At 38.1% G+C, this 20237-nt stretch overlaps 1 protein-coding gene across 3 annotated transcripts in view; it reads left to right on the top strand.

Annotated features, from left to right (window-relative positions):
* The first annotated feature begins 332 nt into the window (after positions 1–332).
* CTR1 (Protein kinase superfamily protein) overlaps positions 333–20237 on the top strand; it is a 35022-nt gene continuing 15117 nt past the window's right edge. For all 3 annotated transcript variants that reach the window (XR_016430192.1, XR_016430189.1, XM_089995732.1), the window contains exons 1-5: positions 333–1321; positions 3136–3434; positions 3522–3663; positions 3912–4015; positions 4357–4553. Coding sequence is in view for 1 of the 3 variants with exons in the window: in XM_089995732.1 (XP_089851858.1) it covers positions 728–1321; positions 3136–3434; positions 3522–3663; positions 3912–4015; positions 4357–4553 (1336 nt within the window). In the remaining 2 variants the exon portion in view is untranslated. The remainder of the gene's footprint in view (positions 1322–3135; positions 3435–3521; positions 3664–3911; positions 4016–4356; positions 4554–20237) is intronic.

Below are 20237 nucleotides of genomic sequence, written 5' to 3'. Positions count from 1 at the left end.
TTTTTAGATTCAAACACAATTACTTTCATCTAAAATCTTAAAGAGAGCTTAAACAAGAGATCTAATTAAATACAAAGATCAAATTTGATCCAAATCTAAACATAGACCCAACATAAAATACTGGTCTAAATCCAGTTATAGCATGGCCAAAAAGTTACTGACTACATATTGCGATCTTATTTCAAGGATCCATTAGCTGAAATAAAGTGTGGGATTTGGATGGAAGGTCCGATCAAACCCGATCCATTTGCACCCATATGCGAAACAGGAGCAAGGGGAGGGGCGTTCACGATCATACTATATACAAATGAAGCGTATTTCAGTAAAATCAAGGAGTGCAAGTGCTTCCGTACGCGCGGATAGTTTTACGTCACTACCTGTGGGCGAAGACATAGGCAGCGGGGGACTTGGCTCCGATTTTAGCGCGGCCGCTGAAAACGCCGAGCGAAAGGGAAAAACGGCGATCGGACGGCGGGTGGCGGGAGTTTTCCGGCGGTTTTCCTGGTGTATCCTCTCGGCCGAGCTCTTAGTCCGACCGGAAATTGACCTCGAAGATGACCGTTATTAGAGTTAGGGAAGAGGGATGATCAAAGCGAGGGCGGTGATCAGACGGCGAAAAGCGGGCTTTTCCGGCGAAATTTCGGTCCGAAACTCCTAATCCGGCCGGGAAACGACTGTGGTTAGGGTTTCGCGACCTTTTCCTTGTCTTTTTGCTTCGTCCCTTCCTATGGAAATGCCCGGGAGGCGATCGAATTACATGCTCCTGAGTCAGAATCCCGTGGTGGATCAACGCAACGCCCATCAGTTCTCCGGCTTCGGCGCCTACGAGGTGGAGAAGGGAAAGGATAGGGTTTTCGATTGGGAGATAGGTGCGGCTGGCGATCTCCGGCAGGCCGGGTTGGGCCCGGCCGGGAGGAGCGGGCCGACGATGATCGCGCCGCTGCCGCCTGGAGGCGGGCTGCAGCGGCAGTCGAGCGGGAGCAGCTTCACCGGGAGCTCGATCTCTGCTGGCGACTACCACATGCCGACCGTCTCCTTGGGCGCGAACGACCCGGATCTGATGAGCGTCCTGCAGGAGGAGGCGTGGAAATCCATCGACGGGTTGCTCAAGCCGTTCGAGCAGGCCGCTGCCGGGTCGTCTTCGTCGAAGAGCTGGGCGCAGCAGACCGAGGAGAGTTACCAGCTGCAGCTCGCGCTCGCGCTCCGGCTGTCGTCGGAGGCAGCGTGCACCGAGGATCCAAACTTCCCTGACCCTCTCCCAGGGAATTCTACTCCTGGCTCAACGCACAATTCTGCAGAGTCCATGTCGCACAGATTCTGGGTCAGTCTTTTTTAGTTCAGTTTTTTTTATTATCGTAAACTGGGTGATATTCATTATTACGGCTATGAAAAATCAATCTTTGCATCCATGTCCAGCATATGAACTTAAATTTGAGAACAGAGGCCGCGCTGTGGTATAGCATGTTTGATTCCCATAATTTGAATCCCTTGGAATCAAGGACGTTGATTGTGAATTAGAGCAAATACAGAACTTGTATTCAAAAAACAGATGAGAAGTGGACATTCTTAGGTATCGGATATAATTCAATACCAGCGGTGTTTTCTAATTAGGTTGCGAGCAGGGCAAGTTTTTGACTCGATGGAGTTGGTCTCATATTGTTTCTCGTTATGAGGTATTTACATTTGGGTTATGAATGCCACCTGAGGAAGAAATAGAGGAATTTCATGCGAATTGTGTCTGGGATTTTAAGAGGAGGAAGAGAAGGAGGAGAGATATTCAAGATGGGTCTCTCTTGACTCTGGAGTAGGGTAGGAACTTAAGGGGCACTGCCTTTGTACGAATTGTTCACCGAAAGAAGCAAGAAAGTCTTGTGTTATGTACAAACTGGCGATCCCTCTCGATTTCCATCTTTCAAAAAAAAAAGGCTCCATACAAGCTTTCTGACAAAAGGTTCTCGTTTCAAATTCAAAGACCAAGAACCTAAAGGGAAGCTGCTAAAATCCCATTCTCATATCCTAGAATGAGTAAGCGATGTTAATGTCCTTAGAGCAATAAGAAGAAACAAAAACTAATCTACACGTGCAATCTGGACACTTTTGGCATGACATTCACCACAACTTAGGAATTTAGTGTTTTGTATTGTGGGAGACCTGTGACATCATATTATGCATCATGGTCAGTCACATTTTCTTTTGACACGTGGAAATGGTCTTGGTATTCTTTTCCTGCTAGAAATGATTTATTTGGAGATGGACTTCCGTTATGCTAAATATGATATGTTTTCCATGTGTATACACTGTAAAGTGCACTTTTTGCAAACTTGTTTTAGAATTTTAGGAGCAATGAGAATAAGAATAAGAATACACACGCACACACGTGTGTGTAGGTTACTAATGAAGGTGTTGTACTATCGAGTAGAAAGCACCATCTTTTTATGTACTTTTGATCTTTTTTCAGATCAGATCTAAAGATGCTAATGGAAATATTTTTTGGATCATGTGTTTGCAACATGTAAAATGGTTTTTCAAGGGGTCCAAAAATCAATTTATGACTCAAAAAATCATGCTTTTATGTCAGGAAAACATTATTGAAGATGCAATCCTAGCAAGCAAACCATGCTGAATACATCTATGTGGTCAAATTGGGTTGGTACTTGGTACAGCTTTCCTTTGATTTCCAGCTGAGTCGTACTGTACTTTTAACTTAGCAATTATTATCTGTGTGTGTGACTTTCAAAAATATTTGGGGTGCATGGTGCTGCACTTTATTGTTGATTCTTTCAAGGGTGGAAAAGCATTTTGCCTGCATATATTATAGGATACCATGGTTGGGGCCATTGGTCTTGGCAATCTGGTTATCCTAGATTTTATTATCTAGCACTTATTTTGTACATAACATGAACTAATAAATGTTTTATGTTTTAACTGAACAAATTTATCAACTAGTTAGTGCATCACCTAACATTTCTTTTTTCATATGCATACCGTAAGAAACATTGCATATAGAGTTTTCCTTTTTGTACGTTTTTGTTGATGTTCCCTTGATTTTAAGTTGGTATTTGCTTTATGTGGTTGTCACTTTTGAATTGTAATCAAATTTTGTTATTCTGATTGTAACTTTTTGTCTGCGGGCAGGTAAATGGATCCCTTTCTTATTATGACAAAGTTCCAGATGGATTTTACCTGATTCAGGGAATAGATCCATACATATGGTCAATATGTACAGATTTACATGAAAATGGCCGAATTCCATCTATGGAATCACTGAAGGCTGTTGACTCTGTCGACTTGCCTGTTGAGGTAGTTTTAATCGATAAACAGGCTGATTTTGATTTGGTAGATCTTCAGAGTAAGGTGATAGATCTTACACAGAATTGCAGTACCACAAAAGAGGTGGTTAAACAACTTGCTGAGCTTGTAAGCAAGTGGATGGGGTGAGTTCCCTAAACATATTTACTTCCCAAGGAGTAGGATAACATACTGTATGCTTCTAATAACTGAGATTGAATTGGTATCAAAAGGGGTACAGCTTCTTCTGAAGATGATTTATTGCTTCGCTGGAGGGACTGCTGCAAGGTTCTGAGGGTCAGTTTAGGCTCCATCGTGCTACCCATTGGATGCTTATCTGTCGGGCTCTGCAGATATCGCTCTCTGCTATTCAAAGTATACTATGAAAGATTTATGTTCTTATTTACCTATGAAAACATGGAAATTGCTTCACTTTGTCCTTATCGGCTTATCCACATTCTATTAGTATGTCTATCTTACATATATTCTTGATATATAGATATATATATACCTCTAGGAAATGCTTGTGCCATCAATACCTTAGCTTTCCCTTTTTTCTTCTGTTCTCCTGGTAATAAGTATGTTCTTCCAGTTGTCTTACATAATCTTTTATTTGCTTGTAGGTGTTGGCAGATGCTATTGATTTGCCATGCCGGGTTGCTAGAGGTTGCAGATATTGCAGACGAGACAATGCTTCCTCCTGCCTTGTACGGTTTGGCACTGAAAGGTTTGCTAGTTAATCAACTTGTATGTTTTTGCAAACAGTTAGTGTACCATATTATTAATATCTTCATCATTTTTTCCTAGAAATAGTGCTAGCCATGGTATAATTTGATTGGTAAGCATGTAGAAAGATTAACTTGATAGATTGAAAAAAAAATGACAAGGTGTGAGGCATGTTTGGATGCATGCACACATGTTTATGTGTGTGTTCTTTCATCATATAGCAATTTCTGGTTATTGATTTTTACTCTATGATCCTCCCTTTAATAATTCAACTTTTCATTTCCGCATAGAGTATGTTTAAGATGCGTCTCTTTCAAACTAATTAATTCATCTTATCTGCAGGGAATATTTAGTTGATTTAATAAGAGAACCGGGTTCCTTATGCGAGCCTGTTTCCTTGCTTAATGGTTCATCTTCCATATCTATTTCTTCACCCTTGCGGCTTCCTAAAACCAAGTCCATTTGTTTCACTAAGGATTTCGGGGCTTTGGCAAAGCAGTATTTCAATGAATGTAGATCATTGAATTCTCTGTTTGAAGGTATTTTTGTAGGTCATCATGAAATCTTTTTCGCTGTATAATTTTTGTTGTGTAATATTGTAAAATATGCTCTAGGACCGTATTTTCTTGAAGGTTATATATTGTCATCCATTTGTTTGTATCATCATTTATTACTATTTTGGTCATCTTAGTTGTTCATCATCCTAGTGGTGTTGTTTTCATGAGTTAACATTCAAAACTTTTGGATGAATGCTTACCTTTAAACAATGATAAATGTTTTTTCTGATACAAATGTTCCTTTTATAGTCTTTGTACCTGTAACAGATTAGTCTTACAGTTGCCTGTTGACCATTATCCTTGATGAATGCTGTTGAACAAATTTGTTTTGACCAAATCACTAGGAAGAAATTTACATGCCATGATTGTGTGAATATTTACTTGCTATGAAAATTGGATAGCTCATAACTGCGGCACCCATAGCAGGGATGTTATGAAAATTTTCATATTAGACCATGCTAGAATGGAACTTGTGTGTTGTAATGTCTAGAAACAATGTATGATTCAAGATGCCTGGGCACTTTAGACATTACAGCTAGGCATCACGCTAAAATGTAACCATGTGGAAGAGCCAGTTGACTCATACCTGAACTATCCAAGTACCAGCATGTGCATGACATGGATACGGGGGAGCTGGTAGAAGTACCCACGTTACAAAGATTACTCCTTATGAAGATAACCGTTCCTTGTTATTGATACTCGAGCTTCTATCTATCTGTTTATTTCGGTAATGTTTCAACTAGACCCTTGGCTTTTCCTTTTTCTCTATGCGTGTCTGTGTCCCCAAGCATGCACTACGCAATGTTAAGGTATGAGATTTGAATATGATTCCTGTCCCCTTTGATAAGAGCCTACAAGTCTACTAATCCAGCTGTCACATTTGGTCCCGTTAGTACTGCATCTTTCATATTTAAGATCAATTTGTCGTACTTTTCTTTTTCTCTACTTTTTTTTTTCATTCCTTAAATATGCTTTCTTTGGGACGAGCTGAGATATATGGCCTTACATCATGATAGTGGTTATTGGCTTTAAATGTGAGGAAGAAATAACAAAAGAAAACAGCGATTTAGGTGAAAGAATTTGAAGAGTGATATTGTTGTAAAGCTCAAAGGAAAATTTTGATTATAACAAGTCAGTATATTTATTAAAAATTGGATACAAATAGTGAACCTTATTGATAATGGAAGTGCTTGGAGCGTCCACTATAAGATTTTTTTTTCTTATTTATTGTTTTCGATTGCAATAGCATAGAGTACTCTACATATCCTCCTATATCCTTGTCTTGTTTCTTTATGTGGCTATTTAGGACTTCGTGTATTAGTTGTCAAAATTCTTTCTTTGTTCTTGCATATTTATGTTTGAGGTGCATAAGCACTATTGTAAGTATTGTATCGTTACCCATAATGGTCAGTCCCAAAATAAGATACGCATCATATCTTAAAAAATAAAAAAATTTTAATCAAATTTTTAAATTTCAAAAAAATCATGAAAAATAAAAATATAACAAAAATTATGAAAAATTATAACACATGAAACAATGATGAATTGTACAAAATACAACCACAAAATCACATATGAAGCATTTATGTCTCTATGATCTCCATAAGACATCATCAAACATCAACTATCTCACAAGAACAATGCAAATTTTGCAATTAAGAACATGCTACAAGACTCATACTTTCATATTATATAAATAAAAATATTATAGCAATAGTTGCACTCTATTTTCAACTGGTTTTCATGCATTACTTGAGTCCCCCATTACCATGCCGAATCATCTAATGCCAACTTTGTTGGAGTTTGAAACCTGATTTCTACCTTGATATAAATCTCTAATTTTTGTTGATCCAACTTTGCAGTAAGTTGGCAAGGGGGTTGCAAATGGGCAGTGGGCCCTTCAGGCGGAATTTTTTTGGAGGGTAATTTTGTAATTTTACTCATAACAAAGTTTTTTTTATCTTAATTCACTTGACTGAAAAAATGGTTGAAATGTACTCTTACTATCTACACAAACGAGGGAGCTGGCCCTCAAGAGGTCTTTAAAACTCATTTTTTTTTTTACGATTAGACCCTTTTTAATGGTTGGGTTACATCAAGGATCTGCTTTAAGCCCTTTCCTATTTGCGATAGTGATGGATGAGCTTACGAGATCAATTCAAAAAAATGTACCGTGGTGTATGTTGTTTGCTGATGATATTGTTTTGATTGATGAGTCTAGAGCTGGGGTTAATGCTAAGTTAGAATTATGGAGACAGACATTGGAAGCTAGAGGTTTTAAGTTGAGTAAGAGTAAGACTGAATATATGGAATGTCGGTTTAGTAAGCAACGAAGTAGTGATGGGAGTGTAGTGAAGCTTGGTGAGCAAGATATACCGGTGAATGATTATTTCAAATATTTGGGATCCATCATTCAAAAGTATGGAGAAATTGATGGAGATGTAAATCATAGGATAAAGGTTGGGTGGATGAAATGGAAAAGTGCTACTGGAGTGCTGTGCGATCGTAGAATGCCATTGCGGTTGAAGGGAAAGTTTTATAGGACGACTATTAGACCCGCTTTACTATATGGTACGGAATGTTGGGCTGCCAAGAGACATCATATTCAAAAAATGAGTGTAGCTGAGATGCGGATGCTTAGATGGATGTGTGGAAATACAATAAAAGATAAGATTCGGAACGAAGAGATACGTAAGAAGGTAGGTGTTGCACCCATTGAAAATAAGATGCGAGAGAATCGTTTACGGTGGTTTGGTCATATTCGGCGAAGGCCTAATGATGCTCCTGTTAGAAGGTTGGAGAAATGGGAAAATATATTAGTTAAAAGAGGTCGGGGTAGGCCTAGGAAGACTTGGATGGAGATGATAGGAAAGGATATGAATGCTTTGAACCTCACCGAGGACATGGCGTTGGATAGAAATGCTTGGAGGAAAAGGATTCATGTGGAAGACCCAAAATGAATTTCTTTTTTGGTTCATATCGCTGACCCCAATTGTTTTGGGATGAAGGCGTAGTTGTTGTTGTTGTTGTTGTTTGACTCTGCAGGACTGCGTACACGAAGAGCCAGGATCCTTGCGAGGTATCTCTCTCCTTAGACGAGGATGTATCGCTCGCTCCCGACTGAACTCTTGTCGCAAAAGGGAGTGTGGTAGATGTCTCTTGCATCCTCCACGAGGATGCCTCAAAAGCGTATGCAATGAGCGAGAACCTGAGCGTCATCTACAATAGCAAGGCAGTAACAACACATGCAAAAGCAAAGACCCTTTTTAATGTGCACCGAAGGTGTATTGATGCACCCTGTATTGTACGATACATATGATAGATACGATACACACTCATATCGCGATATGAATGTGTATCGTATCGTTATTTCTCGTAGTAATCATACGTACTCTACCATACGATACTTACAACATTGTTATTTGCATTAAAAGTGGCTCCTTATCTTGCAATTGACCAGCCTATAAAAATGTCTACGAAGAGACAATACGCATACAAGCACTAGTACTTCGCAAAAGATGTGCACAAAGGCACTCAAAGAACACTTGAACAAATACGCAAAAAGCGTAAAACAATGCAAACATGCACACATGCATGTAATATGAATGTATTCAAAGAAAAGGAGAGAAGCTTATGACTCTCAAGCCTTACAATTACAAGGGGGAAATACCCCTATTTATACACCTCAAGGGGGTCACCTTGGGGGCTCCCAAAAGGAGTCGTTGGGATCCCCCAACGGTCACAATTGTGACCGTTGGGGGCTCTCCAATGACTCTTTTTGGGGAGCCTTCCCAAGGTGGCGCAAAAAGCCATAAAAAAGAAATAAAAAAGAATAAATAAAAAGAAAGAAAGAAAAAGAAAAAAAAAATACAATCATATTTCAAGTGGAATATGCGTAAAAAGTGAATTTACAAAAATACCCTTTTCGGGTATTATGATCAAAATAAATATATATTAGTATGTATATATATAGTATGTATACATATATATATAATATGTATACGTATCTTTATATATATACATAATGATTACATTTTTTAACACCCCCCCTCAAACTTACGGCGCGATGACCGCAAGTTTGCCCAAAAGAAAATGAAACCGAGGGGAGCAAAGCACCTTAGTGAAGAAATCCGCTAGTTGATATTCCGATGTCACATATGGAAGATTGATAATTTTTTTCAAATATTCTTCCCGAACATAATGACAATCCATCTCTATATGCTTCGTATGCTCATGGAAGGTATGATTTTTGGCAATGTAAATTGCACTCTTATTGTCACAGCATAACTTTGTCGGTTCTTGAATATGAACTCCCATATCTTTTAGCAGACGTCGAATCCATACTATTTCCATGGTTGTCGAGACCATGACTCTATACTCAGCTTCGGTGGAGGACAATGAGACCTTCTGTTGTTTTTTACACCTCCAAGAGACCAATGATTCACCTAAAAAGATACAGAAACCAATGGTGGAGTGACGATTATTAGGGTCACCTCCCCAATCAGAGTCAGTATATGCAATCAAATTTAAATCAGAGGATGATGAAAGAAATATTTCCTTATTTACTGTCCCTTTTATATATCTGATGATTCGGAGTACTGCACTCATATGCACTGACATAAGAGCGTGTTGGAATTGACTGGCAATGTGCACTGCATGAGATATATCGGGTCTAGTGATGCTAAGATACATCAATGACCCAACTAGTTGTCTGTAAGGAGTAGGATTATCCAAAATGACTCCATCATCGATCTTCATTTTGGACCCCACAACCTCAGGTGTTTCACAAATTTTGTCATCAGTAATGCCTGACCTGTCAATTATCTCACAAGCAAACTTAGTTTGGGATAAAAAATATCCTCTATGAGAAAAAACGGCTTCAATGCTCAAAAAATATGTCAAAAAACCGAAGTCTGACATCTCAAATTTTTCAGTTAGTGCAGACTTAATTTTTTTAATTCCTTTGATATCATCACCTATGATTAACATGTCATCAACATATAGGAGCATGATCACAATTCCTGCATCAGATTTCTTTACAAATAAGGCAGTATCAGTATCGCATGAGACAAATTTATTTTTTATCATTAAGCTGTTAAATCGGTCATACCAAGCTTTGGGGGCTTGTTTTAGACCATAAAGAGCTTTTCGTAAACGGAGAACCTTACCATTAAGGCAATCCATACCAGGAGGAGCAGTCATATAAACTTCTTCATTTAAATTCCCATTTAAGAAATCATTTTTAACGTCCATTTGATAAATATTTTATTTTTTAATTAAAGCGATGGTAATAAGACATCTAACGGTAACCATCCGAGCAACTGGAGCAAACATTTTATCATAGTCTGCCTCATATTCTTGACCATATCCCTTAGTAACTAGATGTGCCTTATATTTCTCAAGAGTCCCATCACTCTTGGTTTTGACTTTAAAAACCCATCTACATCCTATACTTTTCTTTCCTTTAGGAAGATCTTGAAACTCCCATGTTCTGGCTTTCCTAAGGGCCCTTAGTTCATTTTCCATGGCTTTTACCCATTCATTCATCTTTTTGGCTTCTTCAAAAATTTTGGGCTCAACATATGAGTGAATGGCACTAAGGCACACTCTATGTTTAAGAGAAAATGAATTATAGGATATGAATCTAGAGGGAGGTCTCCTATTTCTCTCAGTTCTTTGAGAACTTGTTGTCTCATTAGGCTCACTATATTTTCTATAGCACTTTTAAAACTGCTTTGGTCTCTATGTCTGTATACAACAAGTTCTCTAGAAGTTCGATCATCATCCTCATGATAGATGAAAGGCTGAGGAGGATGGTTATCTTCTTCTACTCAATTTTCACTTGGTGTGAATTCATCATCACTAATGTCATCATTTCTTGATAAAAGTTCAAATAAAAAAAAATAATCCATATTTTCCTCATGAGGTTCAGAATTTTCAAATCCACTAACATTTTCTAGGAAACTTACATTCCTAGACACATATAATTTATCATTTTTGACATTGTAGCATCGAAATCCTTTTTGGGTCTTCGAATACCCAAGGAAGGCAAATGGAATGGCTTTAGGAGAAAGTTTATCATTTTTATTTGTCAGAATAAAACATTTACACAAAAAAACTCTTAACCTGCTATAATCAGGATCCCTTTTATACAAAATTTCAAATGGAGAAATTTTATCCAAATTTTGGATAGAAGGCGGTTAATAAGATAAACAGATGTAAGAGCCGCTTTGGCCCAAAATCTTTTCGAGATATTTTGGGAAATGAGTAGGGTTCTAGTTGTCTCAATAATGTGCCTATGTTTTCTTTCGGCCAAACCATTTTGTTGGGGCGTTTTGGGACATGATTTTTGATGAATTATCTCATATTTCTCAAGATAGCTTTTAAAATCATTTGAGGTATTCTCCTCCAGAATCAGATCTAAAGATTTTCAGATTTGCATCAAATTGATTCTTAATCATCATATGATAAGTCTTAAATGTTGTAAAAACTTCATGTTTATATTTGAGGAAATATATCCAGGTAAATCTAGAGAAATTATCTACAAATATCACATAATAAGTGAACCCTCCCTTTGAAATAATAGGTGCCGGTCACCAAACATCTGAATGAATGAGTTCAAAAGGTTTTGTAGTAAACATGGATCTTTGATAATATGGCAAACTTCTCATTTTTCCAAGTGTGCAATCATTACAAACAAAATTTACCTTACATAAATGTTTGGCAAAAGGAAGATACAAAATTTTTGTGACATTGGGGTGACCAAGTCGTTTGTGCCATACATTAATGTCTTTGTGATGCATCACATTAAAATTTGAAGAAAGTTCACATAGTAGAGATCTCTTCTAGAGCCTTCCCCAATCAATTTCTCGGATCAACAATCCTGTATCCAACATTTATCAGATGAGAATTTTATATCACATCCATGGTCCGAGAGTTGTGAGATAGAAAGCAAGTTTAAATTTAGCTTTGGAATAAATCTGAGTTTTGGAAAAAAAAACTTTTTCTTCAAAATTACCAGTGCCTTTAATTTCTAGAGAAGTACCATCCGCAGTTGAAACAAAAGATGGTGATGGATGTTTTAGAAAATCAGATAAAGAACATATGTTGGGGGACATATGAAATGAGACACCCAAATCTAAGAGCCAAGGGGTCTTACCAGGAGATGGAGAGGTAGATGTAGCTGCTCCAGAAACAACTCCCTTAAGAAGTTGTTGAAGTGCTTCAACAATTTGATGAAGAGAAAGATACCCACTTGAGAGAGTCACATTTTCTTCTTTTAAGAAGTGGTGGTCATGGCAAGCAGCTTCTTCCATTTAGGGCAAATAGGTTTGATGTGCCCTGGTTCCTTACAAAAATGGCACACAAGTTTGTTGTAGTCCCTTCTTCCTCCTTGACCACTTGATCCTTGATTTTGATTTTTGAAGGAGGCTTATATGCTCGTACACTATGTCACATGGGTGCGGGTGCGGGTGCGACACGGGTGCGGCGCAATTTTAAAAATTTTGGACACGGGGACTCGGCTATATATATATATATATTTAAAAAAAAATTATATATATATATATATATATCCAGTGTGTGCATATGTCTATATAAATTTTGGACTTGGCTGGTGACTCTTCCAAGTTGTCTCAGATCCTGAACTAACTGAGTTAAAATAGTAGTATAACTGGGTTAAAACCAAACTAGGCTGAGTTTATCATTGACTCAGCCGAGTCTTAGCTACCATGGGAATAAAACATCATCAAGGTATTAATTAAAAGCATTAACTAAAAGCATGTTCTGGTAAATCATTAAATATCTTTTGCTAAAATTCATAACATTAATTAAAAGCATTAAAAGCTTTTAATTTTTCAAAGCTAGATTTGAAAAAGAGAGAGAGAGAGAGATCTCGGTGGATGAGAAAGTGTTGCTACTCATGGATGAGAATTTATTAGCTTTTATAAGAGAGAGAACTTGGTGGATGAAAAGTGTTGGTACTCGTGGATGAGAATTTATTAGCTTTTAAGATTGAGAGAGAGAATTAAATGATAATATTTAAGAATAATTTTTTTTTCTGGGCCTAATGTTTAAGACTCATGCTATATATATATATATTTTTAAAAAATATTTAAAAGATCTTTTTTTTTTGTTTTTTGTACTAAAAATGGACATTTTTGGACTCGGTCAACGTTGACCGAGTCCAAAATTAAGACGGACTCGGCCTGGACTTGTTGACCGAGTCCGACTCGGCGTTGACCGAGTCCAGGCCGTGTCCGAGGCCGCACCCGTGTCGGGGCATGTCGACTCGGGTGCAGCACCTCCCTAGCCGAGTCCGTGTGACATAGCTCGTACATTGTTTCTCGATCTTGAAACAACATTAACGACATCACTTTCTTCATTAGATGAAGTTGTAAGAACACTCATTGTTTTTGCTAGAATTCATACGAGTTTCCTCCCCACTTAGCTTAGTAATGACATCTTCAAGCGAGGTGGAAACGAAAGAGGAGAGAAGAGAAGACTGAATTTGCTCAAACTCGGGTCTAAGACCATTCAAAAAATTGAAAAAATGATCATCTTCCAATTGTTTGTACCTAAGCTCAATAGCTTCTCCACTCCACTTAGGTTCAAGCATCGCGAGTTCATCCCATATGGATGACAATTTCGCAAAATATTCCCTTATGGACATTTCATTTTGTTGAAGGGTCAAAGCCCTTTTTTGGAGATAGTACTTGTGAGATAAGTCTCTTGACGTGTACATTTTTTCAAGATAATGCCAAGCTTTCGATGCTTTCTTGAATTTAATAATATTGACATTGATAGTTTCAACCGATGAAAAAATTCAAGAAAGAATCTTGAAAATTTTCATTTCTCATTTCTCATGTCTCTTGGAATATTCTTCAAGAGCTTTATTTTTTTCTTCTCCTTCGAGGATTTTGATTTCGTCTTTCTCTACCAAAGTAATCTTTGGTTCGGGTTCCGGTATAGAACCAATAACGTATCCCCAAAGACCTTTACCTTTTATGTGAACTTCTATGTTCCCGGCCCAAACATATAGTTTGAGCCATTCAACTTGAAGCCAAGAGAGAAATGAGTCTTTTTCGCCCATTAGAGAGGAGATAAAAAATCACGTACCATAATAAGATTTTAAATCTTGTTGTGGAAAACTTCTAAAATATTGGATGAAAATAAATCTTCTCACCAATCACCAAAACTTTGAAGGCATGCTTTTCGAGGCACTCGATCACATGCCCTTATTTCTTCAAACCTTGTTTTGATACCATGTAAAAATGTCTACGAAGAGACAATACGCATACAAACACTAGTACTTCACAAAAGATGTGCATAAAGGCACTCAAAGACCACTTGAACAAATACGCAAAAAGCGTAAAACAATGCAAACATGCACAAATGCATGTAATACGAATGTATTCAAAGAAAAGGAGAGAAGCTTGAGACTCTCAAGCCTTACAATTACAAGGGGGAAATACCCCTATTTATACACCTCAAGGGGGTCACCTTGGGGGCTCCCAAAAGGAGTCGTTGGGAGCCCCCAACGACTCTTTTTGGGGAGCCTTCCCTGTTAGAATACTTGTATTGAGAAGAGAGAGAGAGAGAGAGAGAGAGAGAGAGAGAGAGAGAGAGAGAGAGAGAGAGAGAGAGAGAGAGAGAGAGAGATGAATTGCGGCTGTCACGAATAGAAATCGTGACCTAAAACTGTGCATTTATAATTTTACATTACAGAGGTGTGGATCTGGGTCTGGTGTATCCAGACCCGATTAAAAGGAACGATTACATGGCTCGGGTCCTAATGTATCCAGATTGTACATAATCTTTACATGGATCGGGTCGGATCCTAGTGACACTTTTGCACCTTTTTCACCCCCCCTCAAGTTGATCATGGTTTTGGACCATGAACAACTTGCCTTTAAGTATCCAAAAACGATCCTTTGTTAACCCTTGGGTAAATATGTCTGCAACTTGTTTTTCAGTACTGACGAACTCAGGCTCAATCTCTTTTTCTTCAACCTTCTGTCTCACAAAGTGTTGGTCGATCTCAATGTGCTTAGCACGACTGTGATGTACTGGATTGAATGACATGTTGATAGCACTTTGGTTGTCACATAGCAAGGTAGTGTGGGAGATCTTTTCTCCTACTTCAGTTAGTAGATGCCTGATCCATGTGGCTTCGGCAGTAGCAGCAACCATGGATCTATACTCAGCCTCAGTGCTTGATCTAGCGATAGCCTTTTGTTTTCTACTGCTCGAAGAGACTAAATTTCTTTCAATGAAGACACAATATCCTGATGTAGATCGTCGTTCGTCAGGATCTCCTGCCCGGTCTGCATCACAATATACAGTAAGTTCGTGCTCATCTTTGTCGTAGGACTGTGGTGAATATATCAATTCATCCACAATAGTCCCTTTCAGATATCTAAGGATCCTCTTGACCGCTTCCATATGTCCAGTACGTGGCGCATGCATAAATTGCGACACTTGATTGACTGGATAAACAATATCAGGTCTAGTGAATGTGAGGTACTGTAACATTCTTATTATGCTTCGATACCTGGTGGGGTCATCACACAGAACTCCATCATGAGCGCTAAGTTTTTGATGAAGCACACTCGGAGTTCCTAGAGGTTTGCAGTCTTTTATGCCTGCCTTGCTGAGAACATCTACGGTGTACTTGTGCTGAGTGAGTGTCAAGCCATGAGCCTGGTTATCAACTTATACACCAAGAAAATAACGTAGAACTCCAAGATCTTTCATTTTGAACCTCTGACCTAGTAAGTCTTTTACTTCTTGGATGTGGGTCGCAGAGTTTCCTGTGATGATAATATCATCGATATAAATTAATAATAGAATGGTCACAGTCTGACTTCTAAAAATAAATAATGAGTGGTCCAGCATGAAACGTGAAAATCCGTGTTTCTGAATCTCTAGCAAGAAGCTATCAAACCAAGAGCGAGATGCTTGCTTCAAACCATAGATAACTCTTTTTAACCTGCACATATGGGTTTTACAATTTTGTTCTTGATATCCAGGGGGTTGCTGTTAAAACATATGTAATAATACCATAATACCCGATAGGGGTATTATGGTCATTTCACAAAGTACCCCATAGGGGTACTTATTTTGTTTCTCTTATTTTACTATTTTTTATTTTTCTTTTTATTTTTTAAATTGTATTTTTTGGATACCGAAAAGGGGCCCCACAATGGAGTCGTTGGGGGCTCCCAACGACTCTATTGGGAGCCCCTTTGGTCTCCTTTTCTTATAAATAAGGGGAACCCCCCATGTATGTGGTATTGCTCTTGAGAGCTCCTCTTCAATAATAGTGATATTATTTTTCATGTGTGTAGCCTTTTTATAAGGTCTTTCGTATATCCCTTAGTGGATTTTCTCTCTTATGCTTGTTGCATTTGTTCGTGTGGGACATAGTGAATGCTTTAGCATTCTTGGATTCTTCCGCATATTTCATTACATGGTATCAGAGCCATACGATCTTCTAAGGTAAAATCGTGTATCTCTCTACTTTTTTTTTCTCTCTCACCTCTATTTTGTAGCAATGGAAGTCAAGATCGATCTATCATTCAAGCTCAATGGGAAAAATTACATGATGTGGGCATCCGCAATGGAGAATAATCTCAAAGGGAAGAAGCTTTGGGGTTATGTAATGGGGACCATTCCGGAACCCCAACTTAAGCTCACAAAGATGGAAGAAGATCAAGAGAAAGCACTTGAAGGCGATGCTCGTCTCAAGGCTATTGAAGACTATCATCATCAAATGGAAGATTGGGAGAGTAACCATGCAAAAATCCTAGCATGGTTTATGAATAATGTTGAACTTAAGGTATGTGCAAATATTGCTAAATTCCACCGGGCAAATGAAGCTTGGTTTTTTATGAAGGGTATGTTTACCCAAAAGGATCTTGCAAGAGCTTATTTTTTGCAAGAAAAAGTGAGAACCACAAAACAAGGTGACATGAGCATACAAGACTATTATAGTGCTCTAAATCCTTTGTGGGATGAATTGGCTCTTTTAGAGCCTAAATGGGTATCTATGGAGGATGTGGTACTAAGACAAAAACAAATGGAACAAGATGGATTGTTTCAATTTTTATTTGGGCTTCGTCCCGAATTTGAACAAGTTAGATCCTCACTCTTCCATAGATCCACGTTTCCTCCCTTAGAAGAGGCTATTGCCGAGATTACTCAAGAAGAGACTAGACATAATATGGGTAAAAGCATTGATGAAGTTCTTGCCGTATCTAAACCCGGCAATCATGTCAAAACATACAAACCACCTCATTTTGGTAAGCAAGGGAGTGGTGGGAGAAAAATGATTATATGTCATCATTGTTATGAGCCGGGACATATTAAACCCGTTTGCCCAAAGCTAAATGGAGCATTCAAGCCAAAGGTGGCTTCCGTTGAAGAATCATCCACCAAAGAAGATGACGGCAAGAACGGGGATCTCAAAGATACTCTTGGACAAATTTTCTTGGCTCTCCAACAAATTCTAAAGGCTACTTCTTACACCTCCGGTGCCGCAATTGCCTCATCATCACCTCCCGGTACGTACTCTTGGATTTTAGATTCCGGAGCTTCTTTTCACATGACCCCTCATGAAAATGCATTAACCAATGTGCACACCAATTCAAAAATGTCTTGTGTCTCTACGACCGATGGAACCTTTCTCAAAATAAATGGTGTTGGAACTCTTGATTCTAAAAATGTTCAAAATTTCCTTATTCCAAAAGTTAGAATAGTTCCAAAATTAAATCTTAACCTCTTTTCCGTTTCTCAAATAGCCGACCATGGATGTGAAATATCTTTCTCATCCCAAGGGTGCTTTGTGCAGGATCTCCGGTCCGGGAAGCGGATTGGGCAAGGCCATAGGAAGGGAGACCTTTATTTTATGGATAATTTAATGCTTCCAAATACCTCATTTTGTACTTATGTCCAAGACAAAAATATTGAAACTTGGCATAAAAGGCTTGGACATCCAAGTTACTCGAAAATGTATCTTTTTCCTTTTGGACACAAGTTTTGTAAAGAAAAAGATATCAATTGCAAAGATTGCATTTTTGGCAAAATGAAGTCTACTCCTTTTCCTATTAGATCCTTTGTGACAACAAGACCTTTTGAATTGGTGCATTCCGATATTTGGGGGCCATCTCCGGTTCTATCTAAAGGTGGTTATTCATATTATGTTACTTTTATTGATGATTATACTAGATATGTATGGATTTATTTTCTTAACTTTAAATCGGAAGTTTTTTACTTCTTTAAAGAATTTCATGCAAAAATTCAAAATCAATTTCAAAGTCAAATATCCATTCTTAGATCCGATTCGGGTGGAGAGTACTTATCAAATGATTTTCAATCATATCTAAAACAACATGGCATTTGTCATAAAAAATCTTGCCCAAGAACTCCTCAACAAAACGGTCTAGCGGAAAGAAAACATAGGCATATTTTGGAAACCACTAGATCCTTACTCATTTCTAAAAATATTCCTAAAATTTTTTGGGCCGAAGCCGTGTTAACCTCCACCTATTTAATCAATAGGATGCCATCTTCAAAATTGAATAATATCTCTCTCCTTATGAAAAACTTTTTAATATGACACCCGACTATAATCGTCTTCGGATTTTTGGGTGTAAATGCTTTGTTCTTTTACATAAAAGAGATAAATTGTCACCTAAAGCAATAAAATGTGTATTTTTAGGATATGGTGAAAATCAAAAAGGCTATAGATGCTTTGATCATAAAAACAATAAGTTATTTGTCTCCAAAGATGTAACCTTTTTAGAAGATGAAAATGGATTTGACATATTGGAAAAATCAAATGAAATTGATTATATGTTTATTAATGATCTTTTAGAAGATTCAAATGATGACTCTTTGAGTCATCCGGAAGTTTTAGAAAATACTCATGATTCTCATGATAATGATGTATCACCAACTAATGGTGACAATCTCCAAGTATACACTCGGCGTGAGGAAGCCCAACCTATTAGTGCTTTAGAAAAATTCTTGCGGCTTAATGAACCCCTAGAAGAAACCTCCCTTAGGCGTTCTTCTAGAGAATCAATTCCACCTAATAGGTTTGTCTCATATGAAACTCTTTCACCTAAATATAGAGCTTGTCTAATAGCCTTGCATTCGTACTATGAACCCTCCCATTATAATCAAGCAAAAAGTATACCTCATTGGGTTGAAGCAATGAAAGTTGAACTAGATGCTTTAAATAAAGCTAAAACTTGGGAAATAGTTCACCTTCCTCCAAATAAGAAAGCTATAGGATGTCGATGGGTCTACAAAGTCAAAACAAAAAGTGATGGTTCTCTAGAGCGTTATAAAGCTAGATTAGTTGCTAAGGGATACTCACAAGAATATGGCATCGATTATGAGGAGACTTTTGCTCCCGTGGCTCGCATGACAAGCGTTAGAACTTTAATTGCGGTAGCATCATCTAAGAAATGGCCTATATTCCAATTAGATGTTAAAAATGCCTTTCTTAATGGTCAGTTGAATGAAGAAGTATATATGGACCCTCCGCCGGGAATCAGTGTTAACCAAGGTCAAACCCTTCGGTTATTAAAAGCCTTATATGGTCTTAAACAAGCCCCTAAGGCTTGGTATGATAGATTTAGTGCTATCATGTTACAATTGGGATTTCGCTCATGTTATACTGACACTGCTCTTTTTGTCAAACATGCAGGTAATAGTATCATCATCCTTCTGCTTTATGTTGATGATATGATCATCACTGGCAATGATGAAAGTGGTATTCTTAAAGTTAAAAATATGTTAAAACATAATTTTGATATGTCTGATCTGGGTTTTCTCAGGTACTTTCTTGGTATAGAAGTTGCATACTCTCCTCGAGGGTATATATTGTCACAGATGAAGCTTGCTGCAGACATATGTTCCAAATCTGGGATTTCAGATAATAAAAAAGTGGAGACTCCCGAGGTTATCAATGCTAAACTACGACTGGAGGATGGAGTTCTGCTGGATGATCCTACGCCCTACAGGCAACTCATAGGCTCCCTCACCTATCTGACTATCACTAGGCCCGATATTGCTCATGCTGTGCACTCTGCAAGCCAATTTCAGCATGCTCCTACATCTGTGCATATGAGTGCTGTGCTCCGGATCATTCGATATATTAAAAATACTTTGACTAAAGGGCTATTCCTATCCTCAATCTCTTCCTTAGATTTACTAGCTTATACTGATGCTGACTGGGGAGGAAACCCAAATGATCGAATCTCAACTACTGTCTTTTGTGTGTTTCTAGGAGATTCGCTAATTGCTTGGAGGTGCAAGAAACAGCAGAAAGTCTCATTGTCTTCTACTGAAGCAGAATACAGGGCTATGGCAACCACTACAATGGAGCTTGTGTGGCTTCGAAGTCTTCTTCAAGATATAGGAGTCGAAATTACCGGTGCTTCGAAGCTTTGTTGCGACAACAAAAGTGCCATCTATATTGCCAGCAACCACACCTTTCATGAAAGGACTAAACATATTGAGATGGACTGTCATTATGTACGTGATGAATATCTTCGTGGGACAGTTACACTGCCATATGTCACTTCAGAATATCAACTTGCAGATTTCTTTACCAAAGCCCTGCCTGTTCCTCGCTTCTTGTTCCTTCTTGGCAAA

This window comes from Nuphar pumila, chromosome 1 (genome assembly GCF_984573655.1).
Source record: "Nuphar pumila chromosome 1, dmNupPumi1.hap1.1, whole genome shotgun sequence".
Taxonomy (NCBI): domain Eukaryota; kingdom Viridiplantae; phylum Streptophyta; class Magnoliopsida; order Nymphaeales; family Nymphaeaceae; genus Nuphar; species Nuphar pumila.
Note: the sequence above shows the minus strand (reverse complement) of the source record. Positions and strands in the feature narration are given on the sequence as shown.